The sequence below is a fragment of the Anguilla rostrata genome, chromosome 13, assembly GCF_018555375.3.
Source record: "Anguilla rostrata isolate EN2019 chromosome 13, ASM1855537v3, whole genome shotgun sequence".
Lineage (NCBI taxonomy): Eukaryota > Metazoa > Chordata > Actinopteri > Anguilliformes > Anguillidae > Anguilla > Anguilla rostrata.
The window spans coordinates 24,449,736-24,470,372 of NC_057945.1; the positions used below are offsets into that span (position 1 = coordinate 24,449,736).

At 40.0% G+C, this 20,637-nt stretch overlaps 1 protein-coding gene across 1 annotated transcript in view; it reads right to left on the reverse strand.

Moving 5' to 3' along the window:
- Positions 1–7,786, reverse strand: part of fgd5a (FYVE, RhoGEF and PH domain containing 5a) — a 42,802-nt gene extending 35,016 nt beyond the window's left edge. Inside the window, exons 1-2 of the mRNA XM_064304529.1 lie at positions 7,513–7,786; positions 1,310–4,136 (exon numbers count right to left, since the gene is read on the reverse strand). Of these exons, the coding sequence (XP_064160599.1) occupies positions 1,310–4,136; positions 7,513–7,522 (2,837 nt within the window). The 5' untranslated portion in view covers positions 7,523–7,786. The remainder of the gene's footprint in view (positions 1–1,309; positions 4,137–7,512) is intronic.
- Positions 7,787–20,637: the final 12,851 nt, after the last annotated feature.

The following is a 20,637-nucleotide window of genomic DNA, read 5'->3' on the forward strand; positions in this document are numbered from 1 at the left end:
AAGTGGATTGTGCCCACTCTACCAATTAGAACCATGCTATTTCTCAGCTGGAAATGGCTACAGCATAATAAAGCCAATGTGGCCTTCAACAAAAGGCCCTACGAAGTAATAATGAGAACTAATAATGGATTCTGACAATACATCATAAACTATTTTTTTTTGCCACTGTTGCTTTTCAGTGTAGTTAACATCTTCTCTAGATTCACATCTCCTGATGAGTTTATTTCAATGTTCACATAAGGCAATGATAATCATCTCAGAATTAATATTCAGTAAAAAATTATCAGTAGGAATGGAATAAAAAAAATTGTTTATTTTATTCATGTACATACTGTACATTAAATGGGAAAGGTAATACTTCCTCTGACTCTAAGGTTTTGCAAGTTTTTTTGGTTGCTTTTTGAGTTTTTTATTACAGGGTATTTCACTACATTTTCAGAGGAAGTGCTTTCAACATCATTCTGCATCAATACCAATAGTTACTATGAAAAAAACAGTACTGTCTATGCTATTTTGTAGCTACACAATGTTAAGCAATTTACATAAAACCTCACAGAAAAAATGGAACTTGAGGAATTAACAAGCAGCCATTTTGAGAGGAAGGACTTGGTTTTATTTAGGGAACACAGTCTTGAAACAATTATGTGCATTCTGTTTTCAAAAGCGTACATGAAACAGACAGGATTGAACTTAAAGGACAATATGAAGATAGGAAGAAATTTTGTCACTATACTCAGTATATTGTTTATGCAAAAAAGTGTCAACTATTTTGTACTCATTAACATCATATGCATGAAAGATGTAATTTTTGTGATCATAACAAATCTTTGACTCACAAAATCCTCTGGTGCTTATATACATAGAGTTAACAATTCACAAACCAAATATAAATTTGAAAAAGCATAAAGCTTTTTTAAAAAAAGAAAACAAAAACCTTTCAAAATATAATTTGAAACATTTATAAACAGAAAACATAGACATCTAAGAATAATATACTATGTAACTATGTAACAGTTCAATATTATATATATAATTCTTCTCAAATATATATTTTAGTGAATATGTCTGATAGAATTTTAGCTTATTAACATCAAAAAGTGATGAATACAAACTACAGCATTCACATTGTGATGCTTGTCTTCAATACAAAATGGAACTTATTATTTTTTTTCTTGGATTATGTTGAAAGCACTTCCTCTGACAGTCATAATAAAGCTTAATGATTTTATGAATAGCCAAACAGTTCTGCAGTCTCTCCCTTTCGGGAATGAATTAAGTTTAACACATTTTACACAGGAGTTTACAGTACCTTTCAGACTCTTGATCGGGTGTTTGAGGTTTGCTTTCAAACCCTGTGAAGCTGCTCATGTCCACGTAGCCATCAGTGTCATTAGCAGAGGAGAGTGCCCGGTTGGGGTCGTCAAAGTATTCCCCAAAGGTTCCAGCACGAGCCGGCCTCTGAGGTTGAATCTGGATGTTCTCATAGTCAGAGCTCATGGCAGGAATGTTCTCATAGTCTGATGTGTCTGCATTTGGAAAGGAGATAGACCGTGGCTTGGTCAGTGGTAGTGGCATCAAGGGTGGACGGGACCTGTCCTCGAAAGACTCCACTCTCAATACACTCCTGTTACCAAAGACCTTGGGGTCAACTTTTCTCCTTGGCCCATCCTTATACAACAGAAAGGTGGAAGGCACATCAGATGATCGATGTGGCATCCCCGATCGAGACTGCAGCTGTGGGGAGCTGTTCATGCTCCTTCGGTCAATATCCAGGACACGCAGGGGCCCATGGTGACTTGACTCTGAGGATGAGCGAGAAGAGGGGATGCTGACATCCACATGGGCCTTGCTCTCTGTCTTCCTCTTGAACTTGAGAGCCAAGAAGCGCTTGAAGGAGGACTTCTTCTTCTTCTGCTTCTCTGGAGAGTCACTCTCGATCAGGAGAGATGGGGAGCTCTTGGTGATGGGCTTCTTGGTGATATAGGCCAGCTCAAAAGGGGGTGGGATCTCTACTGCTGACGTTGGGGTGGACAGCCCGCTGGAGGGGTGAAAGCCTCTCTGAGAAAAACTTCCAGAGGAGGCAATGACGCAAGGTAGAGAGAGGTTGTCATCCTTCCTCTTCATTCTGGCCTCCCCTGCCAGGGAGCCCTCGGCATAAACTGACATTGGAACGTCCCGTCCCTCGACCGAATAGGACCGAGGGTACAAAACAAAACGCCTTGGCTTTGAAGAGGGAAACATCTGGTTTGCCTCTGGCTTTTCACTGTCACTAGGTGGATCGCCACTCTTATCTAAAGCCACTGTGCAGTAGTCATGGGTTTGATACTCTGAGCCTGTCTCCTCAGGTACTGTTTCGGGGACATAACCAGGCATTTTGCATGAGAGAGACCGTGACCGTGTCACCATGCACTTTCTCTCTAAAGAAAGGAAATTTTCTCCTTCGGAGTCCAGCCCAGCCTCTTCATAGACATGCTCATCACTGATATTGTCTCTTTCTGTATCACTGCCCTCGTAGTAAGGCACAATATGGCCGTCAAAGTCAATTTCTTCCTGAAAAGCGTCTGTGGTGTCAGCAAGCACCAGCCTGTTGGTAAGCTCGGATGCTCTGCCTAAGTCCAGGTTAGCTGGCACAGTAATGGAGCACAGTCTGAAGTGGGGGTGGCTATTGAGCTGATTGAGTAAGGTATGGCCTTGTTTGCTTGCAGATTCACAGTCCTTACCTTTTCTTTTCTGGTCCCTTAGTTGTTGATTGGTCTCTTCATCCTCATCGTCACCTATTTCGACATAGTCCTCAGATGAAGCACACTCGAGACTCTGTAGATCCTCTGAATCCTTACAGAATGAGTCATCAATATCTGCGTAGTCATCAACCTCCTCTTTGTCCTTGCTAATCTGGGGCTTTTCACGGGGACCCAGTTGGGAATGTTGTATATCAGGAGATTTGTGATTTATTTCCTTCTTTACATGTGCCTGGTTATCCTCCACACCAGCCACATCATTTGACGAGACATAATACAGTTCCGAGTTTGCGGCAGCCTGGTCCTCCAACATGTTTACTGTGTTATAACCATTTTCCTCATCACAGTTTGCCACAATGTCTGGGACACTGGCTGTGTATGCGCCAGGCACTGTGTCTATGACCGAGTAAGGTTGGAAAAAATCCCCCGGCCTCTTGGGAACGTGGGAATCACACGGAGGGCCAATTACATCATAAGGACACTCCACATGTGGTAGAACGGGGATGCAGCTGTTAACATACTCTGTTTCATTAGGAGCCCCCTCAAACGTTGAGCATTCTGTACCAGAGGTCTCATCCTCCTCATCAGATTGGCTTCTGAAGTCGCTAACGCATAGGACCCTAAAGCAAGTCTCCTCCTCCTCATGGTGGAGCTGTTCCACTGCCACACCTCTGTCACTGGGTGGCTCTTCAGCTGTGTTTTCATCCTCTTCTGTCAGGCATGACTCCTCTCCTGTCTCACACAGACAATCTGGCGATCCCTCATTGTTGGAAACTACATCACACTCTGAGAGTCCATCAGTGTCTGCCAGCGCCTCACCAGCATCACAGTCTTCTGCAATGATGTCATCCCCACACTCAATATCACTGATTTCAACACCGTCAGTCGAGTCTGCAACAGAGTCCACATCACTGATATCGACGGCATCCACAGAATCTGTGCTGTCCGTGTCAGCTGAATCCATCAATTCCACTTCCCCTTCCGCCATCCCCTCCAGTTTTGCTTCATTATTATTGGAGCAGAGAACGTTAACATCAGACGGAAACTCCACTGTTTGCTCTACCTCCCCCTCCTCGCAGGACTCTGTACAGTCTGTGAGGTGGTTGGTGGAGAACAGAAAGTACCGCTTGTCTGCCGCCAGGAGGTCCTCAAATTCATTGTCCTGGTCTATCTCTTCCTCAGAGCAGGGCAGGTCTCCATTGGTGCTGGTCATGATGCTACTGTTGGCATTAGGGCAGTTTGTCTCCTCCAGGTCATCCTGCAGTCTGGGTTTTGGTGCCACAGGAGGTTTGGGACCCCGAGCTGAGGAGCAGGGTCTTGACATCAGGGATGAAGGCAGCTTGATAGACAGGTGATTGAGAATCTTTGGCTTAGGAGATAAAGGTGGCTTCTGATAATCTGAAACCAAAGAAAATGAAGACATGGAGAGGAAAACGATTAAGTTTTTTGTCAAGCAATATAACATTTCACCACCTAAAGGACTTATTTTCCAAATTTATCAGGCATAATGCACAATTTTAACAAATGTCACCAAATCATGTACTGTGGCATAAGTCATATAGTCATTTAGACAAAAGTCTGTACATATATAGCACATGGGCTTTAGCACTTTTCAGAGTTTCCCACAGAAATAACTGTAATGACTCACAGACTCTCACTTCATATTAACTTATACAACCTCTGACTTAATTGAAACACAATGATTTCAGATACAACTTCGCACAGTCACCAAAATGTGGGCTTCTTCCTTAATTTTTCATTTTCTTGCCTCAAGAGACACAATTATTACTTCTCCTCATATATTGGACAATATCTGCTAGAACTAATGACAACATCTGCTCACAGTAGCCAATTAGAGGACACAGATGAAGCGTATGGCCACTATTATGGCTTCCTGTACAACAAAAACTCAAAATTGCATGCTTTTTTCAATTTCCCTTACATACAAAATAAATACAACACACGGTAAGGAATAGAATCACAAGTTGTGATCTCCATAAAGATTACCTGCTGTTAGACAACCAAAATGTATATGTTTACATTTATTTGTATGTTTATATGTGTGGCAGTCTGGCTAATGTATGGCTGCACCAGTCAGACATATTGGATAGTCAGATAATGAGCTAACAGCAGCAGCACACAGCAAAGGACCTGTGTGCCCTCTTTGTGTGCCTTTGCTCTGGACTTCCATAAAATGAATGCTTCTTATGATTATATTTCAGATTCCATATTCAGGTTGCAGAATTATACAGAATTATAATTTGCGATCAATGTCACCTTACAGTAAGACAAATCAAGAAATCATTCATTAATTTAATATACCAGTTCAACTGACATTTAGCCATGCTTTGACCTGGAATCCAAACCATATATCATTAATTGCTTAAAAAATCTTGGTAAATAGCATTAAATAATCCAATAATGATTCACAGCAACCATTATGTGTCAGAAATGTGAATACTATAACGTATATAGTTATATTGTGCAATGAAAGACCAAGTCATTTTTCTACAATTACAAAGATTGCAGAAAGTCTTGAAAGTATGCACAGCCATTCCCTGAAAAGAAATGAGCAGGTATACTTTTTAAGTATGAAGAGTTCAATTCTCTGCAACGACCTCTGATGCAACACAAACAGAGAGAAAATTTATGAAAAAAGTATTAATTTTATAGTTTGGTAACCTCTCTGGAAAAAGAATATCTCTCGAATGGCCAGCAGGTGATTTCCTCCAGTTGAATACTGACTCACTGTGATTTTTTTCATATTTTGCTTACTGCAGACTGTATGGGGCTCCCTGATGTCACATCAAAATTCCCTAAATGGCCGCCTCAATCTAACCATCTAATCATACATATAAATTAACCCCTATCCCTCCAGCTCAACAATGGTGCGGTGAGAATTTTGACAATGGATGTTGCTGAGCATAATTATTATTTCACGTAATCACTTATATACATATGAGGTAGAACTAGATGTTGGATGCTCAATCAAAACAACTAAAAAACAATTTTCTTCTAAATTGAGTGCATCTTACCCAGTCAACTGCATACTCAGAAATCAGGTTTTGCAAAACAAGACAGTTTATGCATTCGTAATTGCTTCTAAACACCATTTGACTTCTTTGGTAAGACAAAGGTTGCTTTTTTGTTTTGAGCTAGTGGACATTGTAGCATAAATTGGGTGTTTCGGAATGATTGAATGTAAACAAGCACACAATCCATTGAAACACGAAGGGCAACACCCGATAGGGGAACATGGGGGGAACCAAGCAATAATGCATTTTAAACAGCCTTATTTAAAGGCTTCTCTGTTGCATAAACCCGATTAACGTCTTAATGTCTGACTTACACACTTGAAAAACAATTTCTCTGAATAAAATGTTTATTATTAGTCATATATTTTTCCCCCACACAATATTACATTTTCATGTTTTTAGAGAGGAGCCCTCCAATCAAATTAGCCTACACACCCAGAGTCTTTTCCTGTTATTCTGTACCTGCTATGACACACACCCTTTACAGACTGTGCAGACTTAGCCCTTTCTGCTAAGATGTTGTTTTCCACATCATCACCAATGATCCTGTCGAGCAGACTTGCTATGAAAGACTCCACACAGGAAGCCCACAAGGGGAAGGACATTAACAGTGCACCCTGGTTTCTCTGTGAACCACTTGGAGCACAATATAGGCGACACCAATGGACTTCCTTCTTGTCACACTTCCTGTGATTCACACAAATGATCCCTTTCAGAGGCATCTGTATGCTTTTTTTGTTTTTGTTTTTAGAGATAGAATGGCCCTTCAGTGTGTCAAAGAACAATAAAAACAAACAACAGCAACCCAGTATTTAAAAAATCCCAGTGAACAACAGGATATGCATGGGCAGTGCAGCATAAACAGGTAGAGAGGGTAAATTGAATTATACTAAAAGCAAATGAATGACAGCGGCAAAAAAGAGAAGCACTCTCAGGAGCCAAACTACTATTGAAACACTGAACTTGTGCTTCTTCTCCAGTTTCATTTATCGATATTTTCCCCATCCTTGTAGCTCTGCACTGTTTTACAGTAGTTGCACTGCAATGTGGTGAGCTATATAAGGACAAAATGTACAGCAAAAAAAAAGCAAAAGCAAACATTTTTGCTATACTGAAAACAAGCAGAGCGGTGTCAGCTGGAAATAACAATATTATATTGCTGTTCTGAGTCTGAAAAATTATGACCACACTTTTCAGGCGCTCTGTAGTATGCATATTTATTCAACACAGACAGGAGCTGTGGCATCTTTCATAAAATGATGCAAATACACTGGAATACAGAAAATAACCTTCAGAGCAACAGCACAGGGTGCACATGTGTCTCTGTTTCAGTACAATATGCATATTTTTCATTAAAAAAACAGCAGTTGTCATGACTGAGGAACTTCTATTAAATAAATTCTGATTTAATTATTTGTCCCTCTATGAAGATGTTAAACTAGTTTCACAAGTTTGTAAAATTATCACACTTTTGGATTCATCTGTGTTCAATCATACCACCACCACCAATACCAGTACTAACAGCAATAATAATAATAATAATAATAATAATAATATTATTATTATTAATAATAATAACACACGTTTTAAGACATTTAAAATGTTTTAAAGTAACGTGTGTGTGTGTATATATATATATATATATATATATATATATATATATATATATATATATAATTTTTATTTATTTATTTCTACAAGATTTTGTTCATTTACTTGTATAGCGCGCAAAATCTTACCGGCGTTCATTTCGGGACATCATCCACAATGGGACCTAAAGCGTCTCCACTTCATTCTCCGTCACAGTAGCGCGCGCTCTACATACATCCAAACGTGGCGACAACTTATTCCGAAAGAAAACTCCGACAGCAAAAAGCAACAAAGAGCAGGCGAAAAGTCAACGAAATATCATGTTTAAACCACGTCGTAAACCACGAAAGTCTTTTTCTCCTTCACTGCGGAGGTCCTAAGCTTTCAGAGTGCACATCCCATTTGACGAGGCGCGACTAGTGCGCAATCGTTTGGATCTTTAGCTGGATGCGGAAGGTATTTCCTTTGGCTTACTGAGGAGGAAGCTCTTTTGCCCAGTCAGGGATTGTTGACCAAATCTCACAGCAAATGCCACAATTTACACATGAAACATATTATTGATGCCAAATTGAAGATAGGACTTTTTCAGTATGTCAGTGGGTCAGAGTTAATGTTGTTTATCAGGTTCGTAAGTAGAGCCTGCAGCAACAGAGCGGTATTTTCGCATAATCATTTTATTAACCTAAATAAAAATAGCATGATAAAACACAGTAGTGGGGTGTTTTACAGAAGTTCGATGTTGCAGTTCAGTGTGACTGTTTCACCACAATGATTTAACGTACGTCAAGTTCGGTGCCAAATCGGGATATTGCATGCAATAACTTTTTGAAGAAAGAAATGTGAAGATAGGTACCGTTAAGGTAAAGTTTGTGAAGTGACAATATAGGATTGTTTTCTTCGGTCTATTAGTATATTGTTTATGGTTTGTCTTTTAATTGCACCTTTTCCAGTATTATTAAAATAATAATAATAATAATAATAATAATAATAATAATAATAATAATAATAATAAATTATAATTTGTATTCTTATTTATTTATTGCAAATGACTTATTAAACCTTTATAATGAAAGCTGCAATGAACATCACTGGATCATAAATGTAATCGACGTACAAGAAATGAATGAAATGAACAATGAAATAGAGTTAATTAATGTACACTATACATAATATAAGATTATCACACCCAGTATTTCCTTATGTGTAAACATTTTGCAAATGAACTGGAGGGCTGGACATGAATATTTCTGTAAATATGTGACTGGTGGTATAAGTGCTATTATATACAGAGCCACAAATAACAATTTAGCTTGTAAACATTTTGCAAATGAACTGGAGGGCTGGACATGAATATTTCTGTAAATATGTGACTGGTGGTATAAGTGCTATTATATACAGAGCCACAAATAACAATTTAGCTTGGTAAATTTAAGGATGAAATATATAACAATTATTTCACAATAAGCAGTACAGTTTGTGCTGCATGTTTTATTTCCCACATAAGAACTGTCTGAATTTTCTTAGTGATGAGTTCCATGAGCATCTGGTGTTCTTTGAACATCCACAAAAATGTATTTGATATATTTTTGTCACTTAATGTCAATTTGCTATACATTAAGAAGTGGCTGTTTTCCACCCTAGCCTTTCCTGAATCCTGGGAGTTCTACTAGGATTCACTAAAAACTGTTTCTAAAAACAGTTTTTCTAAGATATCAATGGCCTTTGCCATTGCCTTGTTTCCTGGCCATGCATCTGTCGCCTGATTGGAGGGAAACAGCCCTTTAAAAACCTCTGCATAACAGGAAACTGCTCTCCCTGTTTCCTGCACAACAGGCACTGCTTCCTTAGCAACAGATGGACAGAGCTGGCACTATTAACACTTTAGGGTTTCATAATATACACAAATTAGTATTATGAGCTAATGTTTTGTGACTCTTTGTGTCAAATGCGGAAACAAATTAAATTTCACCCTAATCAGAGCTTCTGTTTAACAGCTGACACTTGTTATTTGGCCTCACCTTGTTGGAGTTCATAGGTTGCGAAAGATATCAGAGGATTACAGCAGAAATCATTTTGTAGAAACCATAATAAAACAAAAAAAATCATCTCTTGGGTCTAACATCTAAAAATCTTACTCTTGTAACAACTGCAGAATGTGACGTGTTATTTACTTTCCCTAGATCCCCTGGAGATAGCTCTCCTTAAAAATAAACATGGGGACCTGATAATGGAAACATTTTCACCTGCATGACGCTCATCATCTGTACTCCATACCGTGGCCTCCAGGCATGTGTGTGAGAGGGTGGGATCTGATAGCCCTGAGGGATGCATTCTGATGAATCAGCCTGATGAAGCCTGCGTTCCACTGCATCTTCAAACCACAAATCATTTCCATGAACTCTTTTCTAGCCTTCCCTCTATGTTTTTTCTCATACAGTAAGAGTCTTGCAACAAATCAATACCAGAAGATACCCATGCAATATGACACATGAATGCCAGTCAAAATAATTTAAGCATTAAAAACATGAAAAAGATAAAAAGAAATGTATTTTTGGCATTTTAAATTAAATTTTGTAATGTGGCAGTTACTGATACTCCTTCAGAGCGCATTGCCTTTGTTCTTTTAATGACATGTCTGAGCTAAAGATAGCACACAACGGTGCTGCTGAAACCAATTGTGTTCCTGGCAGAAAAACATTCAGTGTTACTGTGACCTTTGGTGTAGGCCTTACAAATATGTTTTTTTCAGTCCCTTCTGGGAGAGATATGAATATGGTGACTGGCCAGCGCATTGTGTAGTGAGAGAAAAATAATGGGATTCTGGGTAAATAGCACTCCAGATGTGGTGCGGATGATGAAAACATGTTTTTGGACCGAGGACGTGTTTCCTTGAGTGCAAGTGGCAGTCCTCTCTGCTGTCAGTCCACCTGGTACCTTACCTCATCAAAACAGAGCAGGGACGAAGGGAAAACATGTTGTCAGACCAAAATTAACCCCTGCATTCCTGACTTCTTTTCCAAACAGAAAGTTGTTCTGACAGGGGGTCAGGGGACTGAATCCCTGATCTCAAGCCAGTGACAGCAATTTCAGGACAGAGAGATTACCACTAATTGCAGCTCAGTTGAGCTTTTGGCATAAGGATGACACAAGAGCTTTCAATTTCATCTAAAGGTAAAATAATAAAATAAAACAGAAACAAGATGGGAAAGCACTAGTCCCCATTGTAGCGGTCCAAACTGCGCCAGTGCTAACTGTAGTAGCAGCCCTGCAGTACGGTGTACTGTATCACTGTATCATCAGCTGTGGAGTGAGGGATTCAGTCAGCAGGGTGGTCCTGGTCTATTTGTGCATGAATGACTGACTCCTTTAGTTGACCTGGGTCATGCAAACTGTTTGCACGGACCAGCTGTGCATGAAGTACACTCGTCTGACACAGTGGCTGACCAGCTCATCTAGGGGATTTTAGAGTGAAAACAAGTAGGGATTGGTGTTGTGTTAATTTTCTACCTGTTTCCTGTCTTAAACAGTCTTCTGAACAAAAAGCATTAAAAAGATTTTTTAATTAATAAAAATTTAAAATTTTTAAATTTTAGTTATGCCACATTTAGTTTAATCATACAAATGGGATAAAACATATTACATGTATTTTCGTTGACAAAATGACTGTGTGTTTTAGTCACATTAGTCATAATTTAATTTCATATCCCAGTGTACACATTTGCATTAATATAATTGAACAAGTATTGGAATTTAACAGCTTGTAATTTACACAAATGATTGCACAGAAACAGAGCACAGTGTCTGACTTATTTTTTGGCACTTCTGGACATTTCCTGAATAGTTGAGTAATGAATTAACATTTTAGAGCCGGATCTTATTTGGATAACTAATGTGATCTAATCAAACTACACTATGCTACATAAACATAATGCTAATGCAACTTATAATCATATCATGGCCTGGCATTAATAGATAAAAAATATATACATTTTGAAGTGTTGTATTCTAGTGAAGTTACCCTAGCATTGACAATTAGCCTGGCTAGTTAGCTAGCAAAAACAGCTTTGTTCGAAATGCCCCACTCACCACTGTAAAGCCAGCAAGATGGTGAAGCCTCAGGTGCAGGTTTCCCACAGAGAATGTCTGAGAAAATAAATGTAGGTAAGATCATTGTCACCTTAAAATATAAGTATCTGCCCAGACCTAAGCAGGGACATAATTCCAAAAAGAGTAAGATTCCTAATGGGAAATTCTTAATCGGGAGAGCAAGAAAAACATTTAGGGAAAAGTAAAATAAATAAATAAATAAAATTTTTAAAAAAAAAGGTTCAGGTATAAGCAGGTATTTTTCATCAGCTATTCTCAGATGAAATGTCAGAATGCCTGCGAGAATTTATCTCCAATCCCATCCAAATTTGGAATGTTCAATTTGCTAAATATGCACCCCCTGCTGCTGGCTCAGTGGAGTGAAGTCAACCCATGCTTCTCTGAAACATGAGGTGCCAGCCAGCCACGCTGCCTCAAGCTGTGCACGCACAGAGCCAGGTACTTCTTTTCACACCACAATGAGGAAACACAATCATACGTGTGCACAGAGAGCAAGCCGCAGGCGCCTGGATGGCCAACAGGGGTCGCTCAAGCAATGAACACTCTGAATCACTGAAGACCAATCGTGCTGCCAGCCGTGCTGCTATTGGGCTGCCAGCCACAGGCACGGGTTGTACTCGATCAGAGAATCCGTGGTGGTCACTCATGTGCCGCTACCCAGCAGCAAAGTTACCATAAACTTAGATTCACCTCAGTGCAAAGGGATAGTAAGAGGCTATGACTTTATTTTTGGCATTGAGTCAGATTGGAGAGAGAATATTAAAGAAACGTGTGGTGTCAGTGTTTTTGTCCCAGCTTTTATGAGTGCAAGACTTTAGATCGCTCTACTTCACACCTTTTCCAGGCACTGGAGCCAGAATAAATCACCACAGTAAACAGGTAGTGCTGAGAGTCAGCATTTTGACAAAAACAGCAAATAAAGGCTTGATTCCCCCTGGAGCTCAGTCCCTACAGCCAATCAATATAGCTGGCCTTTATTAAAATGCTGGTGTGGCTGGTTGCATTGTTCCCTACCCTGAGCCCCTGCCATCACAACATCTACAGTAAATACTGCCCCTTAGGCTTTCCTTTACACAGGGCTTCAAAGACTTGAAAACTCTCGCTCAATTTTTTCTGTTACAAATACACAGAATAGATATTTACTGTCACTTCTACCCCACCCCTCAAATGGACGATGAGGTAATATTTATGTGTGTCAGTTATGGCATATAAAACAGTATGACTTGTTTACCATCCTGCTGTATAAACTAGACTTATAAATTTATTGTAGGCCTCAGAAGTGTTCTTTGTTATCATTTTTAATATCTCCATCTGGTAACATAAGTAGAAGGTCAGGTTTTGATTAAGAGCACCTGTCTTTTTGTGCTACATATATTGCAGGTGAATTCAGAAAGTAGACCAGGAAAACCGCTGTAACAACATTGATCTAAAAGCTTAAAATAAAGCTCTCATGAAGTGTCATAAAAAGACCTGTCTGGCCTTTCTTATACACTGTCTCACAATGGTAGTCAAAACACAATTAATAAGCTCACGGCCTTTGGATTTCCAGATTAGCGAGTCCTGGAAAAGTCCACATTCCTCTGAGACACTGAGACAATACTCTGAAAGACTTTGCTGATTTTTTTTTTTTTTTTTTTTTGTGGCAATGAGCTGTTGTGCTCTGCTTTTTTATTTTTATTTTTTTACAGCAGTTAATGTGTGGAACTTTGAAAATGTCATGACTGTACATACAGTAATGCTGGAAAGTGAACTCACTGATGCACAGAGAATTTCTGTGTTCACAAGGGCCTTGTGGGGCCAAGGAGCCTGCCTCTCTTTCCCCTGCCAGCCGGCCCAGAAGGAAACAATAGGTCCACGGCTTAAAAAAAGAACTCCCTTATGATTTTCTTTTTCCTGTGACTGTTTTCCAGTCTCTCTGTCTGAAGGAGCACGAAAAAGGGAAGGGGAGGGGGGATTCCAAGCTTATAAATATCCCCTGTACTCCCCCTCCCCCCAGTGACAATATCGAAGAGAGTACGCCCGACCACCCTTTTTCATGTGACCACGCCTTACGACAGATGGGGAAGAGGAGAGCCTGCAGGGCTCTAAATTAAACTATTTTATCATTTAACAGAGGAAAGAAAAGTGGGATTCCTTGACACATTTCATTAAAAAAGTGTGACAGCCAGCTGAGAAGAGATCAGATGTTGAACTGCTCCCACTGTTCCACTGATTGCTGCAATTAATTGAGTGAAATGACTCGCCATCCACACGCTGGGTTGCACTCAGCTTCCCTAAGACCGATCGCAGTGTGAGGGCCTGTGTTCACGCTGATGTTAAGGCAGCTTGAGTTGTTAACACATGTAATGCTATATGCGTTGAGCATATATAATGCACATTCTGTGTCATGAGTAGGAATAGTGTTGAGCAGAATGGTTGGAACCATTCACTGCATGACTCTTGTTCTCATAGGACAGTTTGCAGTGGAAATTCCTCCAATTGCGTCATATACAGCTGGCCCTAGCTAAGGCAAGTTAGCCATTACAGCACATTGCAGAGATAGAGAGATTATCCATGTAGCACCAGCAGAGCTTGGTGGGGGAAATGTGATAGCCCCCACCAAGCTGACAATAAGTATTGTTTATTGTAACTTGGCCTCATTTTAATACCAATACTTTAACCAACAGACCAAGATTTAGCAAGTTTTACTGAATGACTTATAGACAATGCTTTGTATGAATGAGTAACTTTGTATTTTTGTATGTTGAAAATATTTTTTGTTGAGATACATACAGCATATAAAGTAATATGTTAACACAAGAGATCTGACTGGACTTGGTAGTAACTTCAAGGCACTGATATGCACAGTCAAAACTGGGAAGACAAATTAAGGACACCTGTTCAGGAACATGTTTTAGTGACTGTCACCATACCTCGCGTTCTTAAAAAGGTGTGAGAGGCGCTGGACTGTAATGGCTACAAATACAAACTTGTAAGGTAAACGATTTTTGGTTTGGAGCCATACTAGCCAATATCCTTGAATTCCATTTATAAATGGCTACTTATAAATGGATAATAGCTTTAGCTATATATGTCAACCAAGATAAGTGGGTTGGTTAAACAAATGGATGATTATTAACTTTTCAGAGGGGGGGAAAGAAGAAAGGTAGAAAGAAACTGAATGAATGGAAATGTCAGAATGAGTTATCATCTTGCAGCCCCGTGATCAGCTGCAGCCACATCCCATTCAATGCGTACTGCAGTGCGCTACACACGTAACCTGGATTATGAGAGATTTGGTGAGGTTCAGCCTGGCTGCTGTGTCAACTAAGGGACAGAAATTTCCATTGCAGCGGTCACACCTCAAGTGCTGGAGAATCTTGACCGCACTGGAACAAAGGAGTCACAGGCTTCTCCTTAATGCCATTGTGAATCCTGCCTGTTTTCACCCATTCCCTCCGTGTGCTGTGTGCTCTGAAATCCATCCCTCTTTTCAGCACCCTTTCTTTACTGTAAAATTCAGTCCCACACCAGCCCTCCACCCCTACCCGAGCCCTCTCATTACCACCCTAACAGAGGTGATAAAGCTGGACGGAGGTATATTGGCTCATTTGTCTCCCGGTTATGTCTCCCCCCATGGATGTGTTTTTGTAATAAACAAAAGATTTATTTCTTAAAATGTAAACAAAACAAATATATATATCGCCCCCACCCAACAAACACACACGCCTCCCCAGTTGGTCATAAACAGGCTTATCTCATGAAAATTGTACACTTTATGTACCATCGTATGCTTTTTGACCAGTGTTTTATTTCCTATAATGAGGTTAAGTGAGCCACGTGGACACAGAGGAGAGCTGAGCACCCAGCTGGGCCTGTGATGAAAGCATTGCAAGGGGACAGCCACGCTCAGGCAATCTCATCACTGCCAATACTCCACTCCATTTTATGTCACCTTATCCAATCAGCTGTATCCCTTGGACAGCTTTTGGACATTTGTAAATGTCCGTAATTCAACTAAAATGCATTTGCATGCCTGTACCTTGTTAAATGAATCTAATTTATTATACACACAAAGAAACAGTGGTTGATTAGATAACAGTGATTTACACCAGTGAAATCTCACAGCATAAACAACCCAGCTGGGCCACAGGGATTAATGGTCTTCACAGCAGCTATTCTCCTTCCAGAATGTTCTGTGGATTCTACTTGAATCTATAAGTGTCATGCTATTAGTCTTTATAAAGCCCCGTTGTATTAACCTGAATTGACCTTTCATTACTTACGTGGGGTCTCAGCGCCGGCGGTGGCCTTTGCACCTGCATGGGGTGGCGGTGAGATGATGGATGTCCACATCAGGGTCGCCATTGGCGACAGTCAATGCACCGCCCACTGCATGCCTTCATTATGGTACCAGAAAACAGACCAAAATTACAGACTGATGGGATTGGTCCCAGAACGTGCACAGTATGGGCTCTCCAGTGCTGACAGGCTAATGAATACAAATACTCTTTACAGATGCGCACACACGGGAGGGTGCTGATCTTTCTGCTCCGCTGGTGCAATACGCAATCTAAGTGTGAATTCTGTTCACTGGCGTTGGTCATTCTGTTCAATCAGATGAAGAAAGATTATACTTAACTTGCGGCAGCTCGTATAGAGTTCCCCGCCCCGTTGTCTTAAATTCAATCATTCATAGCTGTCCTCGTTAAAAGCAAAACCATTAGTGAAGATGACAATATCAATTACTTTGAACCAACAGAAATATATTTGCCTTTTGGATATAGAGTTCAGAGAGGAATTTCACACTGTAGTGGATTCACAGATTGAATAAATTTCCTCCATTGCTGCCATTCTGGAAGTGCCCATGCATCCTCAGCCCCTTGTTTCATTTGCAGTTATTTACTTAACTGGATCAATAAATTAATGATACTAGATGAGGACACTTGACTGCCCATGGCAGGGAAAACTATTGATCATAAAAGCAATACTTCTCTATGAATTATATCCACACGCAGCACAGAACTCATCTTCAAATTGTCCTTCATTCAATATATCTAGATGATGATTAATGACTGACAAAGAAAATGCATGGATGGTTATTCAAATCAAATTCAGCGTAACTGATGTTTCAATTAACATACTAAAGAAAACACTCACATGAACGCACTGGAAAAACTCAGCGGATCCTTCTTTTGCTGAAAACAAATGTGAAAAAGAGAAATTAGTGGACTGTAATGCTGCGCACACAGAATGAAGAGAAACAAGAGAGGGGTCCAAAGAGACAGCAAAAGACACAAATAGAGAAGAGGAAGAAAGGAAGATGCTGAGAGACAGAGAGAGAGGCTACATGACTGCATCTTTAGACTCTTTATTCAGTTGTTTCATGCAGGTATCATGAATCACAATTTGAAGGACGGGTATTAAATGCAAACAGTACTAAAGCTGCTTAAGGACTCTAAGAATCAATAGCTTTCATGTTTGTTTTGCTCAGAGAGGCATGACATAAATTGCTGCCAGAAGCTAAACTCCAAAAGTCCTGTGCTCTCCTTATCTCCTCAATCCTCAGTGGACAGCACTGGAGCGCTTGAATACAGCATGAAAATATAAGGATAACAACCAATAAATGCTATGACGTAACAAACTAGCATAAAAAGTGCAATCATTTTTGGATCATTCAGAATGTGCTATCCAACTTCAGCACGCTTTTTATGATCCTACATAATTTATAAGTCTGAATTTCAAAAACAAAGCTATTGAAGCACATACAAGAAAACCCAAGCTTTCCCTTTCAATGTATGTGTGTTTTAAATCAGAGCCATGGCCCCATGGGAACACAGTTGCATAAACAGCTGGTATACATTACAGGAGGTATTCTGGTGGTTGTTAACAGTAAGAGTTTTTACACTTTAGATTTTTCACACTTTTTCAAAGTGTCAGCAAGGAATTTATTTCACCAGTTTTAACAGCCTACTGCCAACAAGTTTCGGTCATCAAGCTAGTCTTCGAAATCCTATGAGAATGAAAGGTAGCCGTTTCAGGGCTGTTTAATCATAGCAATAAATGTAGGTTGCTACATATATCCTTGCTAAATTTAATATAATCCTGCCTCCAAATAAACAAGCTAATTAAGCTAAAAAAGCAGTGACCTAGGTACATCAAAAGTTTAACACACCTTCAGAGCACCTTAGAAAGTTGTTTCAGCACAGTGTGAGCTCCTTCATAAGAAATATGGCCATTAAAAAGAAATGGGAGTGTTGAGCCTACAAAAAAGCTGACAGGTTTTTACCAGTGGACTCTTTGTACTACTGTAGAATTTTATGAGTCCATTACACCTGCAAGTGCACTGATGACACTCACATTCCTTCAACTTTCCCACATCCAGCATCAAGAGGAATGAGCCTGTAAAATCGGATGCACTGTCCTGAAGGCAAAATATTGAATTTCTGTCTCACTGAAAATGTGTGCTTGGTGATTTAAAACCATTCTTCCAGTCGCAAGTCTCATCGTATAGAAATGTCCCCTCCCAACGAAGCACAATTATTTAAACTGAGGAAACAGTCATTACTGGGGCTTTTGTAAGCAGTCACATTTTTATCATTCTTTAATATTGAGGTTATGAGGTGAAGGGGGGACTGAGAAGGGAATACCAGGTTCCACTGTGTGCCACTGACTGGATGAGCAGGGCTATGTGACAATACATTTTTTTACATTCATAAAAATTCAGACAATCTAATCAGAGAGGGGAAATGAAAGCTTCAGGGATAGCCCAGAGGGAGATGTGCGACTGAGATACTGAAGCTTCATTAAGCCATCAGTGTTGTGTCCACAGAAACCACAGCAACTAGTAATGGATCCCGGCTGTTTCCATGCAGGAGGCACAGCTGCAGAAAGGGCAGAGGTTTATCTCGCCTGCAGATTCATTAACGTTACAGGCCGGGATTTATTAACTGGCATCGCGTTATTAAACAGCACAACACAAACAACAGGTGGAGAATATCAGGCAGGGAAAGGGTGAGCCCTTGATGGAGATGAAGATCTCATTGCATTAATGCTGTGACGAAACAGGCATAAGAATGTTCTTCCTCCACTACCATTAGTGATAGATTGTACATAAAAAGATAAGGACATTCAATAAGACAGAATTGGTATTGTCCTACTATGGATAATATGGCTTAAAGCTGGGCAGGGTTCTTCAGGTTATGGAAGCATTTTGTGTTTCCCAAAATACCCCAGGCATCCCGAAGTTGCTGCAGTTATCAGTGAGAGATATACCTCTCGGCCAGTTGGCAGTAGTTCTCTTCTACTGCATCATGTGGACTATAAGGTATAAAATAGTAACTGGCTTGCAGGTGAGTGCACTGGAGGAGTGCAGCTATCCTGATGTATGGGTGTGGTATTGAGCCCCCATGGCAGGGAACCTCACTTTACCACTGAAGAGTACATAAAAGCATGATATAAACTGACACATTATCTTGCTGGCAGAAATATTTTTGTTTCATATACAATATCATCTGTTGACTTCAGCTATCATTTTTAGAGAAGCAGAAAAATAGCACTGTCTTACATTTGTTACTAATACAAGACAAAGCAGGCTATTATTTTATTGATCGCGGGTGCTGGTTCTACCTCTCTGCTGCAAAACTCCCGTGAATCCCACGTCAAACATGGCCATCATCCGTGTTCTGGCAGTGAAGATGGAAGGAGGGAGGGCTGGAAGGGGGGGATGAAAACAGCATTTACAAACTCAGCAGGGACTGAAGCAATCTGGTGAGATTATATATGCATGCTTTTACGTTAATTTGATAATGAGCTCATTAGGACACTGTTTGCTGCAGTGTAGCTACACACAGGCAGTTTGTCTGATGGAACTCTCATGTTGCTGACATTCCTTAAATGTTATGGAAAACACATTAGCTAGAAAAAGACACACAGTGGAAGCATGCTGTTGCATGAACCATGAAACCAGGTCACTATTTTAACATTTTATGCACATGTTTTTGCACATAAACTGGTGAATTTAACTAATTATCTTAAGGCTGTATATCACAGCACTGCCAGCCCTGTGATACTGTTCAGTCAGGCTAGTACAAAAGCGAGTAAACAATGCTGTAAGTGCCACATACATTGCAACATTATTACCTAGAAGGCAAAAACATGTGCATTCCCTCAGTACTTTCATACCAATGCTTAGCTATAAAACAAACTAACAAGTCCCAAAGGGCTTTTTTGTGCAACAAAAGTAAATAAATAAAAAAATAAATAATAAATGTGTTTTAAAAATTCCACTGCAGCTTTAAATGGCTGTTTATTGCATTCAAGGTAGTTTACTGTCAAACAGAGGATAGCTACCTTAACAACCCTACCCTACCACCCCCAACTCTGCACTACTAATATTTAGGACAGAAACCCATGGGTGCAGAATACACAGTATATCAGTGACCATCTTGGCATTGTGTCTGCAGAATATTACGTCATATTTCAACTGACAATGATTGTAAATGTCAGTCAACAACAATGATGAATTCACAATTATTAATGAATGAGACCATAGTACATAATACATATAAATTGTTAAATGCCGTGGCTTGCCAGAGAGTTCATTCACACCCAGCTTCCCATGGATAGAGAGACCATCAATGAAAGGTAACATGCAGAACACGAGTAGGAATTTATGGCATTTTCATTATGGCATTACAGCATTTTCAGGTCTCCCATGACTGGGTCTTTCCCCACTTAAATAATTGCAGATACAAAATCCTGCTTTGGTTAGCTCGCTCGCTCACTCGCTCGCTCGCACTCTCTCTCTTCTATCTATCTATCTATCTATCTATCTATCTATCTCTCAGATATTTAAAGCAACTTCCAGTTGTGTGTTTTTCCCTGTCATGAGGCCACTCAGCCTTGATCAATTTCTAGTAAACTTCATTACCTGCTGAAAGAACTCTTCATGGCTGGTGGATTGGTTTGGACAGGGTTCAGCAAAACCAATAACCATGTACTCTACACAGAGGCTGTATGTGCACTCAGCCTGGAGGAGACCTACAGCACAGAGAAGATAGCATTAGGTGTCCAATATTGTAACATGCTACTCCCTCCACTAGCAACAAACAAACTACTGTTCTAGCTTGCCTTCTATAAAAAGAAAACCCAGTTTTAGCAGGAAAATGGTCCCTGCTGTGAACGTA